The sequence below is a fragment of the Siphateles boraxobius genome, unplaced genomic scaffold, assembly GCF_051911475.1.
Source record: "Siphateles boraxobius isolate OS27281-9 unplaced genomic scaffold, OSU_SipBor_1 22, whole genome shotgun sequence".
Taxonomy (NCBI): domain Eukaryota; kingdom Metazoa; phylum Chordata; class Actinopteri; order Cypriniformes; family Leuciscidae; genus Siphateles; species Siphateles boraxobius.
Window position 1 is genome coordinate 13,159,636 of NW_027508833.1, and position 23,861 is coordinate 13,183,496.

The following is a 23,861-nucleotide window of genomic DNA, read 5'->3' on the forward strand; positions in this document are numbered from 1 at the left end:
AATGGACAGCAGTATTTTAAATAATGTCTAGCAACTTTTATTGTTTTTTTAACAATTAAATAAACATTTAATGACCTATCTGCATTTCACAGACTTTTATGAATACTAATGTTATTAAACAATAATGTCAGTAAATCACAGTTACACAAATGAACTAGATAAATGCATTTATTTCCATTCAAAGGGATAAAAATGGACAGAAAAAAAGAACAGGTTTAAAACATCCCTTGTTCTGTGTCGCCCTCTAGTGGACATCAATATCACAGACATCATCTTTCAGTTGAAATGGCTGATAATCGAGCATAATTCATGAAACCAAGCATATTTGCTCATAATCACTTGTCCTCCATGAGTACAAAGGGTTTCACTTTATTTTGATGGTCTCGTTAACATTCTGTTGACTATAAATAACACTGCACCCACATGTCTACTAACTCTAAAAAGTATTAGTAAACTGGTAGGGTTAGAATAAGATGACATGTAGTTGCAAAGTTACTAGGACATTCTACTGACTATGTTGGTGGACCTTTACAGTAAAGAGTTAACAGATATTAAGCAGACAGTCTGCTAATACTCTAAAGTAACTTTACAACTACATGTAGACTTTATAGTAAACAATGCTCAAAAGGGGCACTCAAAATAAAGTTTTACCCTAAAAAGTTGAGAAGTTTTGATTTTGTGCAAATTAACAAGAAGGGAAGGCCTTAGATCACTGAAGTTGTGGGTTAATCACTTTTATTTGTTGCAGATCACATTATTGCTACTTTTTCCACTTTTGCCACACATTTTAGTTTCCACCAATGTTCTGTGCACTGGGCTGCCAAAGACTATGGTGGAGTACTGAATACATTTCACAGGGCAAATCTTTTAAAAGGTAGAAAGTGGGAGAATAGCAACCCAAAAAACAAGATAAAAAAAACCCAAAACACTTCTGTGTTCTACAACCGTGGTGCGCCATAATCATCTGGCATTCTCTCAATGTTATACCTGTAAAATAAATGTTATAACAGTTTTATTAATTTACATAGGTTAAAAGATATTCTACTTTTACAAATTAATCCATATAAACAATTTATATGCATTTACAAACATACACGAACATAGAACTCCAATCTGACTCTCCGAAAAAAAAAAAAGTTAATAGAACTGGGTATCTGCAGGTATTAACACTAATAATACTTTATAATACCACAACCCCCACCCTTAAAAACCTTGTGGTATGCTTTTTAGAAAAAAAAGAAAAAAAAATTATATATATAATAAAAATAATAATAAATTATATATATATAAATATATATATATAATTGGGGATAATCATATTATGAACAATATACTGCTATCGTGTCAATGACATGCAAAAAACAAACAAACTGTAATTTGATTAATATTTTCTGCATCTATACGACATCTTACACAATACAGATAAGACTGATCTCATTCTCAGAAATTGGCATTTAACATCTCTCGTACCTGCCATTATCATATTTGCCAGCACTATACTAGGTTTTCTATATGGGACTGTTTGCTTTGTTGGTATTATTGCTTGAAGATACACTTGTAGATATGAATATACAGTTTTCAAACATATATTAATCTATTTACAATGTTTAATTCTTAAAAAACATGCTATATCCTTCCATGGATATTTTGCAGGAGGCAGTTCATGGATATAGTTATGTTACATCTTTAAGCTAGTAGGGGACACCAAGTGATTTTTGAATATTATGAATTAATCACTGAATCATTCAACTTAATTGTTAAAAAAAGTGCTGCACTGTTGATCCTGCTTTGCTTCACAAACAAAAAATATTCAAAACAAAGCCAAGGCAGACAAAATAACTGCCAACTCAAATTTAGGTTACTCTTGTTTGGTAAAAATATAAGCCAACTAAATAGTAGCTACACCATTTCCCACTTGATAAAGGCTTTATTCAGTTTCTGGAGCTTGCACATACATAACCTAGGCTCTCTCTCTCTTGCAACTAGTAAGTGAAGCCCCTACCCTCCAGGACCCCTCATTAGTAACATTAATGATAGGCTTGGCTAAGGGTCGATTCATACATTGGTAATTAAACCAGTTCTTAATTAAACCAAGCAGAGTGAGAACTGGTGTACCTGTGATTGGAGATGTACATGATTGGGACTCCTGGGATCTTCCGAATCCTCCTTTTTAGGTCCCTGTCCACCGTGGCCACAATATAACATTTGTGCTAGTGGAGCAAAAGGGAATCCTTTGATCAGAATGTAAAGCAAAATATAAAATATGTATCGGCTCTGAGGTTAGAATTGTTTCATAGTCCCAAATGATTAATTTGACATTGAAATCACAAATCTTCTTTAATATTTTTTAACTCCAAACATACATTAGGTATCTATTACCTATCTATTATAGGTATCCCAACGATGGTTTCTGTCATTTTAGGTAGTTTTTATCACGCTGATGTAAGTTCAAGTGTTTGTCTATAAAATAATTTTTAAAGTGACGTCTTCTCTGAGCGATGTATTCACTGAGGCAACAATAGTTTTTTTGGGGATCTTCGGGAGGAGATTGAAGCTTTAACTTTAATTTCTGTATTTCCATAACTTTATTTCACACCAACATAAGGTTTTGTTCTGCATTAAACTGTACAAACCGATTCTGCGGGATTAAGGGCGGGACCTTGATACCACAGCTTCACTTCACGCTCACTACTGCGCAGACTCAGGCTCAGAATCTGTGTAATCAGCGCAAAATGTCAGTGCCATATTGGAACATTGGCGGCTTCACTTTTCTACAGTGGAAGAGTTAAGGTGCGTTGTCCATCTTTTTTTTAGTCTATGGTTCTATCTCTTAAAGGTGATGACATATGCCCCTTTTCACAAGATGTAATATAAATCTATGGTGTCCCCAGAATGTGTCTGTGAAATTTCAGCTCAATATAGATAATTTATTATAGCTTGTCAAATTTGACCCTTTTTGTGTGTGCCCAAACAATGTGATGGTTTTGTGTCCCTTTAAATGCAAATGAGCGGCTGCTCCCAGAAGATGGCAGATCATTTACACAAGCTTTGGATACTCTGGCAATAACAAAACACGTGGAGTCACAAGTCTGTCAGTAGCGGAGTGCAGCCTTACGGAGAGACTCAGGTTGCAACTTTTAGACACACTTGGATGTTTCTGAATGATTAGTGGATACATACATTTATGTAGTTGTTGTGGAGTTGCATTGATTCATCTCATCGACTTGCATTTACGGTCATGTTTAACTTTTACAAAAGTTGACAGTTCCCTGAGGTCTTAATAAAGCTGTGACATTTTTTGGTCAAATAGTGTTCTGTGCTCGTCTGTGCAGCAACGACAGAACAGTTTGCGCATGCTTTGCTCGAACTGCGAACAGTTTTACACTGCGTTAGAACTGGTTACACTGTTGTCGCTTGCGAAACCAAATGGCCGCCGTGGGTGGAAACATGCAGATTAAGGGGCGGTAATATTATAATAAGATCCCCTTTCTAGGTCAGAAGGGGAGCAAAATCTGATAGACTTATTTTTTGACATGCTTGCAGAAAAAGGCTTACCAAAACAAAGTTACTGGGTTGTCATTTTTCACATTTTCTGGGTTGGTAGATGAGGGACCCGGGGAGACCCGATTATAGCACTTAAACACGGAAAAAGTCAGATTTTCATGATATGTCCCCTTTAAAAACTTATTTGATTGGCTCATTTGCAAAGTTGCATTTATTAGGGAATACGAAACAATTCTAACCCCACAGCTTACAAAGTTATCATACCTGTGTTATTCTTTGTACCAAGCAGTCATCAGCATACGTTCCTTTGTGTGAGCAAGGCAAGCGATCAAAGCGGGGATCTTTGGCAATCCTGCACAAAAAGTTCAAAAAGCCATAAAAAGCAAAGAAGAAAGATTAGCCATTTTCACAAATGAAAACTGCCCTAAAACTGCCAATATTACATTTTCTGGTAAATGCACCATATCTACTATTCATACATGCAACAGCTTGCCATCTTTTAACTAATTTTGCTACCATTCACACATCAGCACAGAAATGCTGTTGAAATATCAAATTGTAATTTTCGGCAAATGACACTGCAGTCCACCAAGCCAATCTGCAAACATTAAAAAAACAAAAAACTCACACGACTTCTGAACAGAAAAATGACTTTAAATACAAAAATTACTACATTGTTGCAAGTCAAAACCTAAGGGAAAACAAAGATGGTACCAACAATCAGAGAGTACTTAGAACAGAACAAATCTCAGGATCAAATCCTTGAAAAAAAAAAAACAGCTTCATAACATAAATCTGCAAGATTTTTATCACTTTCAAAAACATAACAGGTATTAAAAATTGGATTTTGTTTAGAGCTTTTTACTTTAAATTGTTTTTACAATTCTGCATCAATTTAAGTTTTTTGTTGTAAGTACTGTTATTATTAATTACAAAGTTGCGTATATGTGTCAGAAACAAAGCACGTGGATCTGATGTTTGTAAATATTGCATCTAACTTCTTGAAAGCAGATATTGGGGGACATTTAATTTTTTACGAACATAACATGCATGAATGAGAAATTAGGTCTTAACATAATAAATCTGTTGCCGTTTGTTAATCAAACATCAAAAGAAAAGATGGAATCACTCACTGCTTTTAACTGAATAACTTTTGCAGCTTTAATAATAATACATTTATTTTTAATTAACACACTAAAGTCTAAGCAGTGTTTAGTTGATTATTCAAATTCTGTATTTCGGTGTCGGGTAAGGTACTCTAAAAGTATTGCATTAGCCTACTTGTTACTAGAGATGCACCAATACTGAATCCAGTCCTGAATTCAACACAAGAGAGATTTTCTTCACATGCAGTATGAGTCCCAGTCCGACACATTTATCCACTCCCTTTTTATTTATTTTTTTAGTTATTTATTGCCAGTACAATGCACATTAACAACAGTACGCCTGTAACATGCCAGAGTTAGCCAAAGGCTAATTTTCCAGTTGTACAGTGGCACCCTAGGGAAAAAACAATTTTAAAAGGTTATAAGTACGTGTAAGTACAGCTGTGTTTGTCTGCTACAGCGTAACAGACAAACACATTAAAAAATTAATTCTGAAGAACAGGATAGTTATACGCACAGACAGTAACAGCAAATAGCATGCACTGTCAGTGCAACTGGTTAAAACATTTGTTAGATGTATATAAAGATAAATTTTAAAATAATTAGCAAGGTTATACAAAGAAAAAAAAAAACAAGGAAAGATTCACGACTAACACAAACGGCCAACAGTAAAACTTCAGTGTTGACAAGTCTGATTACTAATAAGCCAACATTTCAGATGTGATCGAAAAAGGCTTTTTGTGTTGATGTCTCTGATTGAAGCCGGAATGGTGTTCCACTCCAGAGAACCCCTAACGGAGAAGGCAGACTGACTAAAAGCGCTTTTTCTAAGTGGAATAATACAGTCACCTCTTGACACTCCTCTGGTTATTCTGACTGTGGTTGTTCTAAGATTGACAAAATCACCAAGGGGTTGCGGTGCCATCCTATGTAAGATTTTGTAGACCTGACAGCAATTTGTGAACTTAATTAGATTTTCCCAACTTAAAATATTGTATTTTAATAAAATGGCGCAGTGGTGAAAATGCTTTGGTTTCTTATTAAGTACTTTGGTGTCTGTTTGTATAAAGACTGTAGTGGTTTCAAAGTAGTCGAGTTAGACTGGGACCAGCTCGTCAAACAGTAGGTAAAATGAGATAGAATCATTGAGTGCATAAAAGTTTTGGCCGCTTGAATAGACATTGAGTTTCTAATAAATCGGAAATTTGCTAGATTAAATTTGACTTTTTTACAGGTTTGCTTTACATGTGATCTAAAATTTAATTTGGTGTCCAAATAAATGCTGAGATTTTCGTATTCTTGGACAATTTGTATTTTTTCACCAGACACTAAGATATCTTTATCTTTGGTTATCTTATGCGATTTTATGAAGAACATACCCACGGGCGTCAGTTTGGTTTGAAATGTGGGGGGGGGGCAGAGACGCATTCGGAAGTGCATTTTCAGAAGTGGTGGGTACAATGACGCATTCATTTTTTTTCCTCTTTCGCGCAGGTCATGTTTCGAAAGACGATGTAATGTAGCTTATTAATGCAATTATGTAAATACAAAAAAATGTATACAAAAATTTGATGTCTGACTCGTTTTATGAAGAAAGCCTTACGTTTACAGACAAGTAGGCTACTCAATTTACAACATGCATTCATCCAATATACATCAGTCATTTTGACCAACTTGAAAGCATCCAATCAACATCATCATCATCACAACTATTCCCGTATTCAGCAATAGATTTAAGGCAAGCATAATGCAAACAAGATAGCTACTACTACACGCACACACACAAGCGCGGTACAGGCACACAGCGGTAGTAATGTCCACTCCAGCATCAGAATGCAACCATTCTTAATCCTTAATTGTTGCACAGCGGCAAAATGTTTGTCAGTCAGCAAAAGTAAAATCAAACACTGCTCAATTGAATATGAAGGCAAATGGCTTGCATTGATTCAACCATATTTATCAATTCAATATTAAGCCCAAAATAGTTTTCGACTCACCAATCGATAGATTATTTGTACATAAAGTCCATCCGCCCATTCCGCCGTTCTCGTTAAGATGTCGATCACATATTATCTTTCATTCCAGTCTGTTTGAAACGATCGGGCAATTTTTGGGCCCTTTTGCTGCATTAGTCCATCTAAGGCTGGCGTAGACCTCCCTCTTGCTATTAACTCAGATTTTGTGAAAGAAAAATTTCTTAACTCCGTGATCACGGCCGGTGCTGTCATTTTGACTTTGAATTTGGCGGGGATTAACTATGTAGGCTAGCTGTGGTGTAATGACGTTAGCTGCGCAAATGTACAGTAATATCTCGATTTTAATTGGTCCTTGTCTGATACGTAACGGAGATGATTACTGGCATAACATATGTACGTCCAAAGGCACAGCAGATTTGTGCTTTTTGCCGTACATGTTGAAGAATACAGGATCGAAGTGTGCATGCGCAACATACAAACAAATGCTAGTAAAATAAAAATGCTAGTAGACAGTAAAAGCACTTCTTATTCTACCATTTGTTTTTTATTTGATTATGCGTAACTGCCACATTTGTCATCATAACGTCTAAACAATTGGAATAACACACATATTGCATATATAAAAAACAAGAATAAACAGTAAAAAACAATTTTGGCAGGGTAGTGCCTAGATTGCCTACCCAGACCGCACGTCACTGAAACTTGTCAAACTGTGCAGCCTCTCTGCTCAACCCGTAAATAAATCCATCGATCTGCACAGTTTGTTTGAGTTCTTTAATAGTCTAGTGGTTGCACTTGTATAGTTTTTTTTTTCTCTCATCAAAACTGAATATGTTCATCAGTAGTTACAGTCTATATCAAACAGGGACACGTTTGTGTGCATTTTATTTTGAGATTTCACCGGAATGAATAGAGAGTCTCCACAACGGCGATAGATTGAAGCGCGTGTCCGAGTGAAGACTGCGCGAGCCTGTATCCGTGACACTGATTGCCGCGGCAACGAGCGCTCAGCAGCTTGAGTTCAAAAACACCACATTTTAGCGCTAGATCTCTTATTTAATAGGGAATTAAATTAATGCTCTGCTAGTTAACTGGATATGTTTTATTTATATGTATTAGGTACATCCGTGGCGCCTCAATGTTTCAAAAAGTGTTGGATACAAAATGACTCATGGCGAAATCTGGTGAGGACGCGTACCCACCGTCCCCACCGAAATCGACGCCTATGAACATGCCCACAGTTTTTTAAAACATTGAAATGCAAACACAATTGACTCAACCATGTTGTTACTTTAACCATCGCATTTGTATGCTTGTTGGCTACCTCGGTTTTTGAAGATCCATGTACGTACAGGACTGTGTCATCCGCTTACATTTGAATGTTAATCTCCGGACACACCAGTGGCAGATCGTTAATGTACACAAAATAAGACGGGCTAATATGGAGCCTTGTGGCAGGCCAGTCCACAGAGGGAGGGGCTCAGACTGACTTTTATCAATACGAAAAGTTTGTAATCGTTGACTGCGATATGAATTTATCCATTTTAATACCTTATCTGAGAGATTAAAAGAGGATAATTTAGCCAATAGGATACTATGGTTTACTGTATCGAATGCTTTTAAGGTCAAGAAAGACTGCTCCTACAATGCTATTGCTGTCAAGTGATAACTTGATTTTATCAATAAAATACCAATTAGCTGACTCAGTTGAATGGTTCGGTCGGAAACCAAACTGTAGTGGGTGAAGATGAAAAGAGCTTTTATTTAAGTGATATTTTATATGATCAGCTGTCCATTTCTCAAGGACTTTAGACATTACAGGTAAAATACTTATAGGTCTATAGTTAGAAACAAATTGTGGGTTTCCGGATTTAAAAATGGGTGATACAATAGCTGTTTTCCATGTGTTTGGAAATTCTGCTTGACATATGGAATGATTCATAATTTTTGTAATGGGACTGGTTAGTGATGATAATTTTGAGCATTGAAGTGTCCATTACCTGGACATCTTTCGCTTTGGATGATTTAAGATTTTTAATAATTGCTTCGGTATTTGCTTCTGTGGCACATGTAAAAACAAGGCTAGGTTCTGTCGTTGGAGTTTTACACACTGCGCATTTACAGGTTGAAAGCTCTGGGCAATGGCTGTAACAGAGTCAACAAAATGATGATTAAATGTCGTAGCTACTTCAGCTGGGTACCTAATAAGTTTTTCGTCCACCGTTAGTTCCACAGGTTTTCTTGTTTTATGTTCTTGGCCCATTAATTTTTTTAGCTGGTCCCATACTAACTTTGTAGTACCCCTTGCCTCGCTAATTATGGTCAGAAAAAAGTTAGCCCTAGACTTTCTCAACATGGATGTTACAGCATTCCTTAGCATAGCAAAATGATGTTTATCATGTGACAGATTTGTTTTAATAACCCTTTTCAGTGCAAAGTCACGCTCTTTCATTTTCTTCAGGATATCTGCATTGATCCAAGGGAGACTACTTCCTCTTTTCCTGTGTACATACCTACAAGTGAATTTTTTAATAATGAACTGTAGTTTACTTGAAAGTGTCCTGCTTCCCTCATGTACATCTTTTCCAATTAACAAAGAATCCCAATTAAAATTATTCACCGTGTTTTTGAAATGTTCTTGGTCTTTATTTGGTATTATAAATGATTCCTGGTCTTTAACAGTAGAGACACCAAATCTCTTTTTTGTTAATTTTCTCGCCACAAGTACTAAATTGTGGTCAGATAGTCCTGTGATCATGTTGAGGGATTTTGTGATTCTATTTGGTCTATTGCTGAATACCAGGTCAATCTGGGTTTTGGTTAACTGAGTTACTCGTGTAAGGTCAAAGCGATCTGTTATTTGTTTGAGTTTTTCCCTGACTGATCTATCATCCCAATTTACATTAAAATCCCCCATTATTATTATCTCTTTATCAAAATTGCAATTTGCCAGCATATTTTGCAACTTTTCATAAAATCTGTATTTGAGCTGGGTGGACGGTAAATTACAATGAGACTAAAATACATTTGTGGTGATAAAATAATTTTCAACCAGATACATTCTAGGTCACAGTTTTCCAAGTTAATCTCCTCACACTGAATACTATTCTTTATATACACCATAACTCCGCTTCCTTTAGATTTCACTAACGCGTCTATAGATTTGTTAACCTGGTACAATGATTGCAGCTGATGGTGAATTAGCCTTTAGCCAGGTTTCTGACAAGCAAAGATAGTCTAGATTTTATTCCGTTAGAATATAATGAATTTGATCAAATTTAGATACAAGGCTTCGTATATTGAGGTGCCCACCAAATAATCCATTTGGTTTTAATTTGGAATCCCATATTGTTTTTGAGTGGTTAACAGTCTGAAAAACATTCCACTTCCTGTTTTTTACAAGTTGTTGACAAGTTTGACTTCCGGATATTATTTCGCTATTGATTTGATTAACATTATGTTATTTTGGAGTGAAAGTTGGTGAGCTTCCACCTGTAGTACTTGACAAAAATGGTAGTTTCCAATAGTGCGATGCCTCCCGAGCGCTTGACACGCTGACATCCCGACTCCAAGTCGACGCCGACAACGCTACCGGCAAAGGTGGTGCACACGGCTCCGCACAGGTTGAGACGCCATACCCGGACCCGACCTCAGTCCAGCTAGCCGTCACGTCCCCGTCCGGCACAGTTGTCTCCACGATTGTTGGAGAAAAAAACCCACCCAGGTGAGACTGTTGCCCATTAATATAGTTTAAATTACACAGAGAGCGTACCTGACTGTTACTGGTGATGCTCGCGCTAAGCGTGGACGTGATGTGAGGTGAGGTCTATCTTGTTCTTAATTGTTGAGCGGACCGGGGCACTGGTGGATGTCTCCGGACAGCAGGAGGGAGATGGTTATTAGAAACGCGTAGCTTTGTTGTAGCTTTATTTTGCTTTTAGAGCGTTTTGTTGTTCGGTTGGAAAGATGCGATTGAATGAAGGTGGTGGCCAGGACGTGTCTTTCGAATCCAAGATGTTTTTTTGCTTGTTTTGTCAATAGATTGGTCGCAGAGGGTAGTTTTTTATTAGGCCTATTATTAAAATAATAGTCTTTGAAGATTTGATCGGTGTCGGTATAGCAGAAGATACTTGTAAGCAGCACATAGGTGAAGAGCGCTGCAGCTACACCTGTCACACCTGGTCCTGCCATTGTCTCAGTTCGTTGACGGTCACAGGTTGACCTGATTGGTTACAAGGTATTGACAAGATATAATCGGCCCTGATCATCAGCTGTTTTTAAACAATCGGCCAACAGCCAAAAGTGAAAATAAAGGCTTTTTCCGGCAATACGATTATAAGTTGAAACATCGGTGCATCCCCAGGGCTCTAGCCTCATTCTTCCCACTGGTCAACTATCTCAGTTGGTCGCACCTACTTTCAGTTTGGTCACACCCTTTTTTATATATTAGATAAGTTGGCCGTTTCACACCGCAAGCTTGAACTTCGTGTCAGTTCATGTCAGCGTGTACTACACCGTCAATGCAGACGCACCAAAGCTATATATAAGTGAGCATTTCTTTACAAAGTCAACTATATTTGTTCTTATAAGTTGGTAATTTTTAAACTTGATAGTCTCGAAGGTTTGTTAACTTGGGGTGTGTACAACATTTGCATGTAAATGGTAAACAACAAACAAACTAGAAAACAGCTCCGATCACGTTGTTTTAGTCATACTTTGCTATACAAGACCACAAATTATGGATAAAATGAAAGCTATATATCTAACCAAGTTGTGTTCCAAATTTCAAGTTGATATCACAAAAATTGAAGTTCCCATGAGATTTTGTTTAGGCGTAGTACCAAAAATAGCCACCGGGTGCCATTGCATTCCATTGAATTTAATTGTATGCAATCTGCTGTAACAAATTCATAAATTTCTATCCAAATATCACTTCTGTCACTAAATATGGAACCTTGAGACTCAGACCTTTCTGACAATATGTGTTTTGTCAATATTAGAAAAGGTTTTGATAATAAATTATGAAAGATGATGCCCAAGAGGGGAGGGGCCTAATAAAAAAATACCGTTTCTATGGTAACGCAACATCCAATTTCAAAACGGTTTTAACAGGATGAATTCTGAGTGCGTAAGCTTTCGAATGTTACCTAATTTATGATAACTAATAAAATATGTGATATAATAATAATAAGAAAAATATATATATATATATATATATTATACTTTTTAGAGGACTACTTTACTTTTTAAATTTTAATTTAATCTTTTTTTATTGACAAATAATAGATTATTTTTTATTATGAACTTTTAGCATAAAAAACCAAAGTTTCAACTATTAAAAGTGTGTGCGTCGACTTGTGACAAAGGTCCGAAACTCCTGTAATGACGTCGATTTTTTGAGGCGCACTCTTGTCATAAATTCATATATTACTGTTCAAACATAATTTGTAAGAAAAAAAACAGCGCTAAAATATCTATTTAGGAGTCTTAGACCTTTCCAACGATATATAGTTTGTCATAATTAGATTTGGATTTAATAGTAATATAGCGAAGTAAGGTTAGATATCCCGTATACGGGATCGTGACAGTTAAGGGGTTAAGGGAGAAGTTACATTAAAAACATACATTTTAACATGAATCCACTATTGTTTTGTTTTATATAGAATTGTTCTATAGTCTATACAGTATTTCACTCAATTACATCATAGGTAACGGAAGAGTAATTCTATATTTTAGTTTTTCAATGGAAAGTAATTAAATGACAGTAATTCCTCAGTAGGGCTGTGCAAAAAATCTCTAGTATCGATATTTAAAAAAAAATATCCGAGAGCGTCTAAAAGTAAGTCGGGCAGTAATGAACTACCGTAGATAAAAACAATGCCATTTGTAAACTTTGCCTGGCTTTGTTCAGTGTTCACTTCAGATGGGCCTAAAGTTACTCAGTACCTGTAAAGTTACTCACATTGGATACTTAAAATGTAATAATTTATGAGTTTATGTACATTTACTTAATGCACTTTTCTTTTTCTTACAAGTTACAACATACTATTTCAGTTTTATGAATTTGTTTACTTGATGCACTTTATTTTTATATAATTTTTGTGGCATCTACACTTTTAGTTTTTAGTGATATGCACTTCATTTCAGTGTGTTCACTATTCAGTGACTGTACAACGCAAATACCTTTGCGAATAAATTGGAATATACGTATACTTTCGTGTACGATACTTTCTTGGCGGAAAAATATCGATTTATATCGCAGAATCGATAAAACTGCTCAGCCTTATGATTAACATTGCGCATTGACATCACACGTGCACACGGAACGCACATGTAGGAAACCTCGTGAATTACGGCCGTTTCACACCGCAAGCTTGAGCAGCGTGGTTTTTATTTTTCCCGGCGTGCATGTTAATCAATGAGTTCATTCACACCGTGAGCAGGAGCAGCGCGTGAGCGTCAAGCAGGAGCGTCGCGTGAGCAGCAGTGAAGCGGGGTTTCTATTTTTGCTGCGCTGCTCGTGCTCAATTAAAGTGATTGTTTAGCCTGGCTAGACATGTGGCAGACGAGAGAACAACTGTTTGCTGTAAAGTGGTTAGAAAAAATGAAATCGGAATCGGCTAAAATCGGAAGGCCCAACTCATGAAAAATCGGAATCGGCCTAGAAAATTGTAATCGGTGCATCTCTAGTTCAAATGATTGAGAAGAACAATCAAATCAGAGAACAGGGGCTTCAATATTTACAGCTAGCTTTACTGAACCCAAAAGTGAATTCCAGCACGACACTTTAGTTTTAACAGTGAAAGTTTAAGATGTAACTAACTAAACCTGTTTGACCCTCTTCCATCCAGCAGACATACAGGACAATACAGTCTCGTACAGACAGACTGAGGAAACAGCTTTTTTCCAATAACTGTAGCCTCTATCATTCCTATACATACAGGATCACTTGTCTAGACTTTTATCACTATAAATCATATACATGCTGCTACCAGTATTATTTTAATGTTCTTATTTATTAGTTATTTATTGACATAGAATAAAAATCAAGATAATTATTAATTATTTTTATTTTTTATCTGGTCTACATATATTATTGAAAGTACTTTGTCAAGTACTTTAGTTTTGAACCAGTTTTTGAACTAGTTTTGATGTGTGTGTGATTCATGTAATGGATAATTGACAAGACACGCATTAACCCTTAAAGACCTAGAACATATTTGGGGGACTTTGTTTTTCTAACCCATTATAGCAGTCAGCATCAAGTGCCATATATAATTTTAATCATTCAACTTGATTGTTTCAATCTAGCTCATTTAAATTCCCAATTTTACATTTATTTTTGTCTTAGAATGGATGAATTTACCAGATTTAACAAAAACAGCAGCAAATTTGTCTTTTTTTTTACTCAACTCAAACAAAACCTCTTGAAGTTTGGATTTTTTCCTTTAGAAAGTTATACTTGGATATTATAGATTTACAGATGAAATTTTGTCTACATGTAACAATCCCTAAGCAAGTTATAGCCATTTATTACAACATTATTATAGGCGATTTTCAGTGAAAAGTTGGTGTTTTTTATTCACTGACATTGTAGATTTGTCTATGTGTATGTGTATTCAATCTGAACATGAACAACAAACACAAATAGTGCAGCAAGTAGTGTAAACAATTGTGAAAAGTGTCTTGTGCAACAAAAATACAAACAGTGCAAATTATTTTCACAAACTATTAGTAGTATTGACATATACGAAACGAAACTCTTGGCTGTGCCAGTTATATCTCAGTCGGACGCAACTCCACTGCAACATTGTGTAGCGACTCGTTTGAAAACACAAACTTCAGTGCCTGATCCGATGTGTACCGCTGTTTTATATTTGTTTTTAAATTGTGTTCTGCTTTGTCAGAGTGCTCTCATGCAAATCTGTTATTTTGTGTTTGTTTTCATGCACGCAAATATGCACGCACACAACTACTTTCACTTTGCGGCAGTTTAGGTTTCCAAAAAGTTGCAAAAATTGGTGGTGCAAAAAAACAAAACCTATATTTATTGGTTGAGTAGGTGATAGGTTCAACCAATCTGGGCATGGGGGTTGGAAGGAATAAGCATCAACAATCGTTCCTGTTTGGGTCAGAGGAACAAACCGCATGGGTTTCTGGGTTTCTTTGACGAATCAATGCTGATCAAAACTTGAAGCAATCACATTCACTACAGGGCCTCAATGTCGAAACGCGAAAAACACATTCTTTTTACGAGACTTTTTAAAGCATACAGATTGGATTAGCGGTTCAAAAGTTATTAAACATTTAAGAACAATAGTTATTTTTTAGCTGCGGTCGGCTGTATTGGTCTTTAAGTTTTAACTGAGCTGTTTAAACTCGACATATTAGGCAAACGATTAAGAGTGAATTTGTGCATATTTTAAGATGAAACTTATTTTCAAATAGTTTATTTTTGTAATCAAAAATCGATACTTTCAATTGGTTTGGTCCCCAATGTTCGAGACACTATTGTTACATGCATGTCATTTAAGTGTGTATTACCGCAAAGCCACTCGAAACTTCATTCCTAATTTCTCAAGCTCAGCCATCACACAGTCTGTTATGCAAGGAACACCTGTAACACAACAAAATAAATTTCTACACATTACTCAAGTGATCATGGAAAAAAAAACATAAAATGCATAAAAACATAAGCTTGAAAAGTACAAATGTATGTGTTATTAGTTTAGTCCGATTTGTGTTGGCATTTAATTATCTGACTGACTATGACTGAGATCATATTCAATCAGTAATTAATGCAGAAACTGTGATTCCAATGGGTTCACAAACATTTTCTTGCAACTGTTCCCCATTCAAAGGATCATGATCCATCACTTTGACTGACTGGGTTGTAATTTTTCCATCATGTTATTTTTTCCCCTCTCTATCGCCCTCTGTAGATCAAATTAAACCAAGACTCACTTCAGAACTATTCATGTTATTCATTCAAGTTTAGTTATTCATTCAAATTATGTTACAGATTAATGTACCTTCGAAAAAAGCTGTTAAATTCTATTGCCAATGTGTGCGTAGAACTGTCTTTATCTGTATATGTGTAGTGTGTGTATATATATATATATATATATATATATATATATATATATATACCATATATATGTTGTAAACTGTATTCCTTGTGTGGCATGTGTACAGAGTGTATGCTATAAACTGTGTTGAACACTGTCATTTCTGTTCAGTGTTGCTGCATAGCAATCCCTACAGTCATCAACACATCCAAAATACATTCACTCACTTCACATTAGCATTGTTGTAAATAATTATGAGAAAAGAATGCGGGGACTTACATTTAGCATAGAGACAGTCCATCATTGACTGGACAACATCTAACTTGGCCTTAATAGAAAAGTTGATAAAGTTTGTATCAACAAGGATGTAATATGGAGGTCCAAGCTGGGTGTTGTATTGAAAGAACAGACAAGATGGATACTTTGCTCTGAAAAAAAAAAAAAAAAAAAAAGGTTGAGGCAAAGATTATTTCTCCTAACATACAATAATGCTAATACAACTACGGCAAACACTCAACATATTACTATTAATATCTCTGTGGCGAGGGGGGCGTGGTCTCGCGAAGTCTGTAGCAAGAGACGAGTCATCGAGCTGTGCGGTGAGTAAGTAGGTTAAGAGCAGATGATGTCACCTGATGAACACCTGTGTCTGATGATGAACACCTGTGTCTGAGAATTTATTTCATATCAAAAGTAACCCACTCTGTCCTGTCTGTCAGTGTCAATGTCCTCTTTGCTTCGGGATTTTTCTCTGCGTGAGAAAATGGATGTGTCGTGAGAGCGTGTGGAAAGTGTCGATTGCGTGAGTCTGAATGAGTGAGAGTTGGCAGCTCTGCAATAGACATGTTCCATAACATTAGCTGCATCAAACAGAAGATGTGCAAGATACAGTGTAAGCGGGAATCTCTGGGTCATTGCTGGCCAGAGCTGCATCTTCACCTGTTTCTGCGGTCATCTTCCACAATGGCGAACTGACTGCTATGTGAGCGTATGCTGGCAAAGAGCTTGTGTGTTCTTTTTTTCAAAATAAAACCTTTTAAAAAAGTTTTTCATTGGTTTGGAAAGCCAGTGTATTAAATACTTGGAGCTGGCATGGGGAAATGTAACGGAGTAAAAAGTAAACTTTGTCTTTAATATTGTAGTGGAGTAAAAAGTAAACTTTGTCTTTAATATTGTAGTGGAGTAAGAGTAAAAGTAGATGCAAATAAAACATACTCAAGTAAAGTACAGATCCCCGAAACAAATACTTAAGTAAAGTAACGAAGTATTTTTACTTCGTTACTTACCACCACTGATTACATGTATGTAACAAATTTCATACCTGTAAGTGAAAACGTAGAGACGGGGCAAAATGTGGGGGCAATAATTTACAGAATTTGCCCCATCCAATTTTGAAAACCATATCACACGTAAATGTTTACCACTTCTGAAGCGTGTGCAAAGTTTCATGAGTTTTCGAGCATGTTTAGGCCCTCTAAAAAGCGATTCATTTAGGAGAAGAAGAAGAAGAAGCAGCGGAATAATAATAAACGGAGCAAAAACAATAGGGTCATCTCACGATCGGTGCTCGGGCCCTAAATACAGCTGCAAGCAGCCATTACCGGGGCCAAGCGCAAGAAGCGGCAACAGATGCCATCATGGGTGGGAGTGGCAGACCAACTGCAGCAAGGAGCAATTAAATACATTTTAAGAGAATTTTGGCAAAATGGCTGAAAAATCATATATACAGTAACTTTTAAGATGATTTAATGGTTTATCACTTTCGACAAATAGGTGGTGCAGTTATGAAACCGATTTGATGTGGTCAGATTGAGGTGACAATGACACATACAAAGTTTGGTGTCAAAATTTGAAGGCATTGCAGAGATAAAGACTTAGTCATTTTGGCAGCATGCCTCAACTTTGCTGCTGCGGTATACGAAAACGGTTTAGTCTATCGTCACGAAATCCATAACTTTTAGTCGGCATGGTCTGGAGATGATATGATTCGATTTTGGTGAAAATCGGAAGAATGGTCTAGGAGAAGTTCGAAAAATAAGGTTTTGAAAGTAAATAAAGATGGCGGACAGGAAGTTCGTCCAAATACGTCAAACTTGGTATCTATGTTCTCGGCATGACCCAAGGAATCTATTAAGACCAGTGTCATTACAATAGACATATTTTTTCAAAACTTATTAGCATTTTTGGAAATATAATTTTAACTTTTGACCAACAGGTGGTGCTGTCTCGAAATTTGAGTACCTTCATGGGATGGTGCTGGTGGCAAATTCTGAGTTTCATAATGTTACAGCAATGCATTTGTTAAGTATAGCATTTTACATCACAAAACTGTATTGAAGTCAATGGGAATTTCATGTTTTGTTCTATTATAGCGGCACCAAGAGGCAAAATCTCAAAAAAAAATTCCTGTGTCCTCGGAATGAGCCTATACATGTGTGTGCCAAATTTGGTGACAATATCTCAATTCGCTTCGGAGTTAAAGACATTTATATGATAAAACACGTCAAAAATGACTGACACGTGACTTTGATTGAATTTTACTACCCCTTACTATCATTATTTTGGCATTTGAAAATAGTTAACCAGCTATGATTGCAAACTTCTGACGGTGGTTTCGTCTCGATCGGACTAACGGTTTTGAAGATATCGGCAAATGTTTTTTAAGTGCTAAATCACAACGCTACACAAACCGTTAGGCAAAACCTAGCATGTTTGGTATCTGTGGACTCGGCAAGGATTCAGGAACCTAACGAGATGACTTCCGTGAAAATAAGTCAACCACACCCAGAGTTATAAGCATTTGAAAAATAAAATTCACCACTAGGTGGCGCTGTTCCGAAACTTCTCAGGCTCCTTCAGGGCATCGTACTGATGACCCATACCGAGTTTCGTAACAAATCGTTCATGCGTTCAGAAAATACAGCATTTTAGCACATAATTAAAAATGGCCAACAGCCAAAATGGGTGATCTGGGAAAATTGGATATCGCACGACTCATTGTTGCCCTGAATCTAACGAGACCACTTTTATGATTTTTGGACAAACCGTTCAGAAGTTATAAGCAAAAATAGCCATTTTCTGTATTTCCGGACCAGTAGGTGGCGCTGCGCCAAAACACAGCATGTAGCCTCAGGTCATGCTTGTGATGACATGGACCAAGTTTGGTCTTAATTTGCTAAAGCGTTGCGAAGATACAGCCTTACGACTGTTTCTGCAAGCGATACGTAAAATTTGTTCGACCGTTTATCAAAAACGATTTGACGAATCAATTTGATTTTAATAACTTTTTGTCAGCACTGCCTGAAGATGATCTGGTCCAATTTTCGTGCAAATCAGACAAACCGTCTAGGACGAGTTCGAAAAAGTAGCTTTTTGAGAAAATTCAAGATATATTAGCCATATTTTTATGACGGAAAATGACCTCATGGGGTGCAATCGAATCGTCATGAGCTCAGGAATCAGAGGAAAAAATAATTTTGTTGATTGGCCTTACGGTTCAGAAGTTATTAGCAAAATAAAAGTGAAACTTTGGACAGGTGGTGGCGCTAGAGGGAATGACTTAGAAACACCAAAATTGGTGTATTTAATGTTGGGACTGTCCTCCATCAGAATGTCAAACCAAAACAACCAAAATTGGTTCTATAGGCTGCCATAGACTCTAAGAGTGGAATAAGAAGAAGAAGAAGAACGCCAACGATTACAATAGGTGCCTACGCACCTTTGGTGCCTGGCCCCTAATAATAATCGTAATAATAACCGGAACAAATACAATAGGTGCCTCCGCACCTTCGGTGCTTGGCCCCTAATAAGAACCGGAACAGAAACAATAGGTGCCCGCACCTTCGGTGCTTGGCCCCTAATAAGAAGAAGCGGAACAGATACAATAGGTGCCTCCGCACCTTTGGTGCTTGGCCCCTAATAAGAACCGGAACAGAAACAATAGGTGCCCGGACCTTCGGTGCTTGGCCCCTAATAATAAGAAGCGGAACAGATACAATAGGTGCCTCCGCACCTTTGGTGCTTGGCCCCTAATAAGAACCGGAACAGAAACAATAGGTTCCCGGACCTTCGGTGCTTGGCCCCTAATAAGAACCGGAACAGATACAATAGGTGCCTCCGCACCTTCGGTGCTTGGCCCCTAATAATAAACAGAGCAATTCCAAGAGGGTCCTCACACCATTGGTGCTCGGGCCCTAATAAAAATAAACAGAGCAATTCCAAGAGGGTCCTCACACCATCGGTGCTCGGGCCCTAATAAACAGAACAATTCCAAGAGGGTCCTCACACCATCGGTGCTTGGGCCCTAACAAGGATGTATTAGCTAGCTTTCATGAACTATGCATTATGCAGTATACGTTTTTACTGCATGTAATAATATTTGAGCAATACAATTGTACCTTGATCATTCATGTTAGTTCATAGTACATTAACTAAGGTAATAACATCAAATAAAAATGAAAACTCAATTTAAAATGTATTAGTAAATATTGAAATGAACAAACTAACAATGAAAAATACTTCTACAACATTTATTAACCTTAGTTAATGCTAAAATTGTAATCTTATTGTAAAGCGTTAGCATTTCATACGAGTCATGCTTAAAGAAGATGGCCATATTTAACTATCTACAAAGGCCAGAGCATTAAAATTACATAAATGTAGACCTATATTACATAGTCTCTCACTTTATTTGCTTCTATTTTAGAACACTTGATGATTATCTTATCAAAATAACAATATATTTTGTAGAGATAAAAAAAGAATGCAAATGCGTTTCTCATACGTTTATGTTTTCAGTCGCCTACATGAACATATCAACGTTGAGAAAGCAATCACGTCATTAGCTTTATATTAAACTTCGCCGGCTAATGAATGCATAAAGTGACCAGCTGGATATAAACTAATGTAAATAGATAGTAACAACTGCGACATTGCGTGTGTTTTTGTCACATTGTTTTAACCGCTTGAGGTATAGCCACTACAAATGTAAGTCCTCTCAGACTCGACGGCAAACATACTTCTGTTCTTTCTCTGCTAATGCAGCATCTAGTCAACAAATTAATTACTTTATAATGACATGACAATATTTACTTTAGTGTTCAGTATTCATACCGTTTCGCTGTCTGTGTTTTAAATGCGCATCTGAAGTGTTAGTGCTCTCTGTATAATGTGTGATCTGCATGCTGCGCCGCAACCTCAGTGTGAAAGTAAACAATTCAGTCAGTGATAGTTTGTTATTTGCCCTTTAGAGGCCGCTCTGGCTGTATAATGAGAGTATACTCTTCTCAGCGCTCTGATACTGTGTAAAGACAGCACAGCTCCAGCAACGGACGCAGCGACTACCGGTGTGGATTTTTGCCGATAACGATAGTTCCACCAATCAAGTAGCTATCGGCACCGATATATCGGCAAAACCGATAAATCGGCCAAGCCTCTAGTTATGTCATGCCATTCAAATAAGCAGGTTTCAATTTCATATATCAAACTCTAAAAGGTAGAGAGAATTCAAACTTACACTTCCTGTTCTTTAATGGCTGACGGATCTTCTTTCTTCTTCTTCTGTGTTTTTGCTCTGTCCTGTTTTTTTCTAGCCAAAAAAAAACAAACAAAAAAAGCAAGCAAAGTTTTTATCAGATGTTCAAAGAGCAAAACAGTGATGAAATTATGTATTTATTGATGCTGTTGCCGATAATCTACTGTTTTTACAGTATTTAAAAGTAAATGTTTTATTTTAAGATTACATCATTGTGCTGTTGAATACTTGAATATGATTGGTTTAAAGACATTCTAAGGCATGCAATTAAGCACACTTTTTCTACTGCTCTCTGTCTCTCACATGCACAGACAGACAGACAGACAAGAGATATACATTCACTTTTGTCAGTGCTTCCCAGTTACTTTATCGATAAACAAGTTTCACAACTAAAGTCACATGACATTCAACTGAGGAGTTAGCTTTGAAATTTTTGCAGAGAAGATGCATACTGCCCAACACTGATGACAGCTGGAAGGATGCAAGTAATTCACAGAAAATTAAAGTCAACATGATATCAAATCTCTTCTCTGATCATGTATATACTGAAAGTGGGCTGAGCAATAAGGTTGTCAATTGGTCAGACGATTTTCAATCCTTCCCCTCCAACAACCTGTCACTCACATTAAACGATCACTACAATTAGCAAATAACAATGATCAAATCAATTTCTGATTTCAAAATCAAGTCCTGCCCCTCATTTTTTCATTATTTGAGAAGTCGTTTCACACGGATTCTGATCACAATTTCCGTTTTATGCTGACTTAAAGGGATAGTTCACCCAAAAACGAAAATTAGCCTGTGATTTACTCACCCTCAAGTTATCCTATGTGTATCTGTATATGATATCCTTCTTTCTGACGAATACAATCAGAGTTATATTTAAAAAATGTCCTGGCTCTTCCAAGCTTTATACAGTCCTTCCAGAAAAATTAATTTTTTTGTGATTGTTGCAGGCAAAAATCCTTGATTATGCGGCACGTTTTCTTAAAAAATGCGATGGAATATGAGGGATATTTATGCAATTTTATGCAATGAAATTGTGGGAACTTGCAAAAATTGCGGTTTGATAAAAAAAAAGTAAAAAAAAGTGATTCCCCCAACACTCATTAGGCTACTACCTTAATGTTAAGAGTCATTTCTTATTACTTCCTAAGATAAGCAAAAAACTACATTTTGTATTACGTTTGTTGCCCATCCCTGTTTGTTTCAACCGCGAGAGGTGTCAAAGCTTGCTCTATTCTCTTGCACTATTCTCTGTACTCCTACATCCTGTGTCATACATCGTCAAGTGTTACTCTTTTGGCATAAATCGTCTTGATTGGGCAGTCTGCCGGAAGCAAATTATTTTGGTCGATAAAGTTTTGAATGTGGATATTTTTCTGACAAGAACGCATCGCTTCAGAAGGCCTTTATTAACCCCCCGGAGCCATGTGGAGCACTTTTATCATGGATAGATGCACTTCATGGACTTCAAAACAGAAACCGGCCATTCACTGGCATTATAAAGCTTGGAAGAGCCAGGACATTTTTTAATATAACTCTGATATTATTCGTCTGAAAGAAAAATGTCATAGACCTAGGATGGCTTGAGGGTGAGTAAATCATGGGGTAATTTTCCTTTTTGGGTGAACTATCCCTTGAAAACAATGGCTGAAAAAATGTTGCCTCCACAACTAGCATAAGAAGGTAGAAAGACAATATGTCTCATTCCAAATCTAGCACATCACATCCTGTCTACAGGAAAACATTCATCTGATCAATTTTAGAAGGCAGAATAGAGGAATCCTTCAGTACCTATGGTATCCCACCACCCTACCTATAATGCCTACCACATGATCAACAAATGTAATCTAGACATGTAGTTGCATATTGTGTGGCTGTGGCATAATAACATGTGTAGGAAGGATATAATAGTTTGGTTATAATAGTGGCTGTGAGGAACAGTCAGTCTGGAAGAGGGAAAAAAAATAAAATTCCGCCTTTAAGAAGCTGCTGCTAGTACTCATGGTAATACTATTCATATGATGAGTAAAATGAACCATGGTTCAGACCTAAAATTACAGTTTAATACAATACTTGGAGGGATGTATATCAGAAGATATTAACAATACACTAACAAATTATTATTTTTAATAAACACATAGAAATAACATTGTTTGTCAATCAATATTTCAATTATTCCAATCATAGACAATATTTTGGGCGATTTAACGTTACCCGTTTGAGCTGAAAATTTACTGAACACTGGTTAACTGAGGCGCTTTTCAACAGAGGTGAACGGCTGTTTATCATTTGTAACGAAAGTACTTTGCAATGATTTTCTAATACATTGCATTCCCTTATTTGTAAAACACTTGCTTACATAAAATAACACTATTACAAATAATGATACTCACATCCTCTGATCCTTCAGACTGATCATTCTTTTCATGGTAGCATATTTTTTCTGTTTCTTCTGTTTTCCCTAATTCACACAAACAGAAGTTGTCATTCAACCAAAAAAGTAATAAAGCGATCATGTACATTATCTAACAAACGCTGTTGAACATTGTTGAGATAAACCCTTAGTTTTACCATGACGGCTGAATATGCTCGAGATATTCACTCACTCTCTAGCCCTCGTGTCGTGTGTTAAACTTTGCGACAAAGAGTATTTTTACGTCATTATCAT

The 23,861-nt window shown here is 36.6% G+C and overlaps 1 protein-coding gene across 1 annotated transcript; it reads right to left on the reverse strand.

The window, feature by feature from the left end:
* Nucleotides 1–152: 152 nt before the first annotated feature.
* On the reverse strand, nt 153–23,861 carry fcf1 (FCF1 rRNA-processing protein). The gene is made up of 8 exons (XM_077238688.1): nt 23,765–23,861; nt 23,587–23,654; nt 21,170–21,241; nt 15,934–16,082; nt 15,131–15,203; nt 3,769–3,856; nt 2,116–2,210; nt 153–987 (listed from the first exon to the last, which is right to left on the reverse strand). The coding sequence occupies exons 1-8, from the start codon at nt 23,765–23,767 to the stop codon at nt 939–941; spliced, it is 597 nt and encodes a 198-aa protein (XP_077094803.1). The 5' UTR covers nt 23,768–23,861; the 3' UTR covers nt 153–938.

Excerpts from the sequence above, each read along its gene's own strand:
- fcf1 (XM_077238688.1), bottom strand. Across the intron at positions 21,242-23,586 it reads AGTCTGAAGGATCAGAGGAT|AAAAAAACAGGACAGAGCAA; the intron begins GTGAGTATCATT and ends TTTTTTGGCTAG. Across the intron at positions 15,204-15,933 it reads GGACTGTCTCTATGCTAAAT|GTGTTCCTTGCATAACAGAC; the intron begins GTAAGTCCCCGC and ends GTTGTGTTACAG.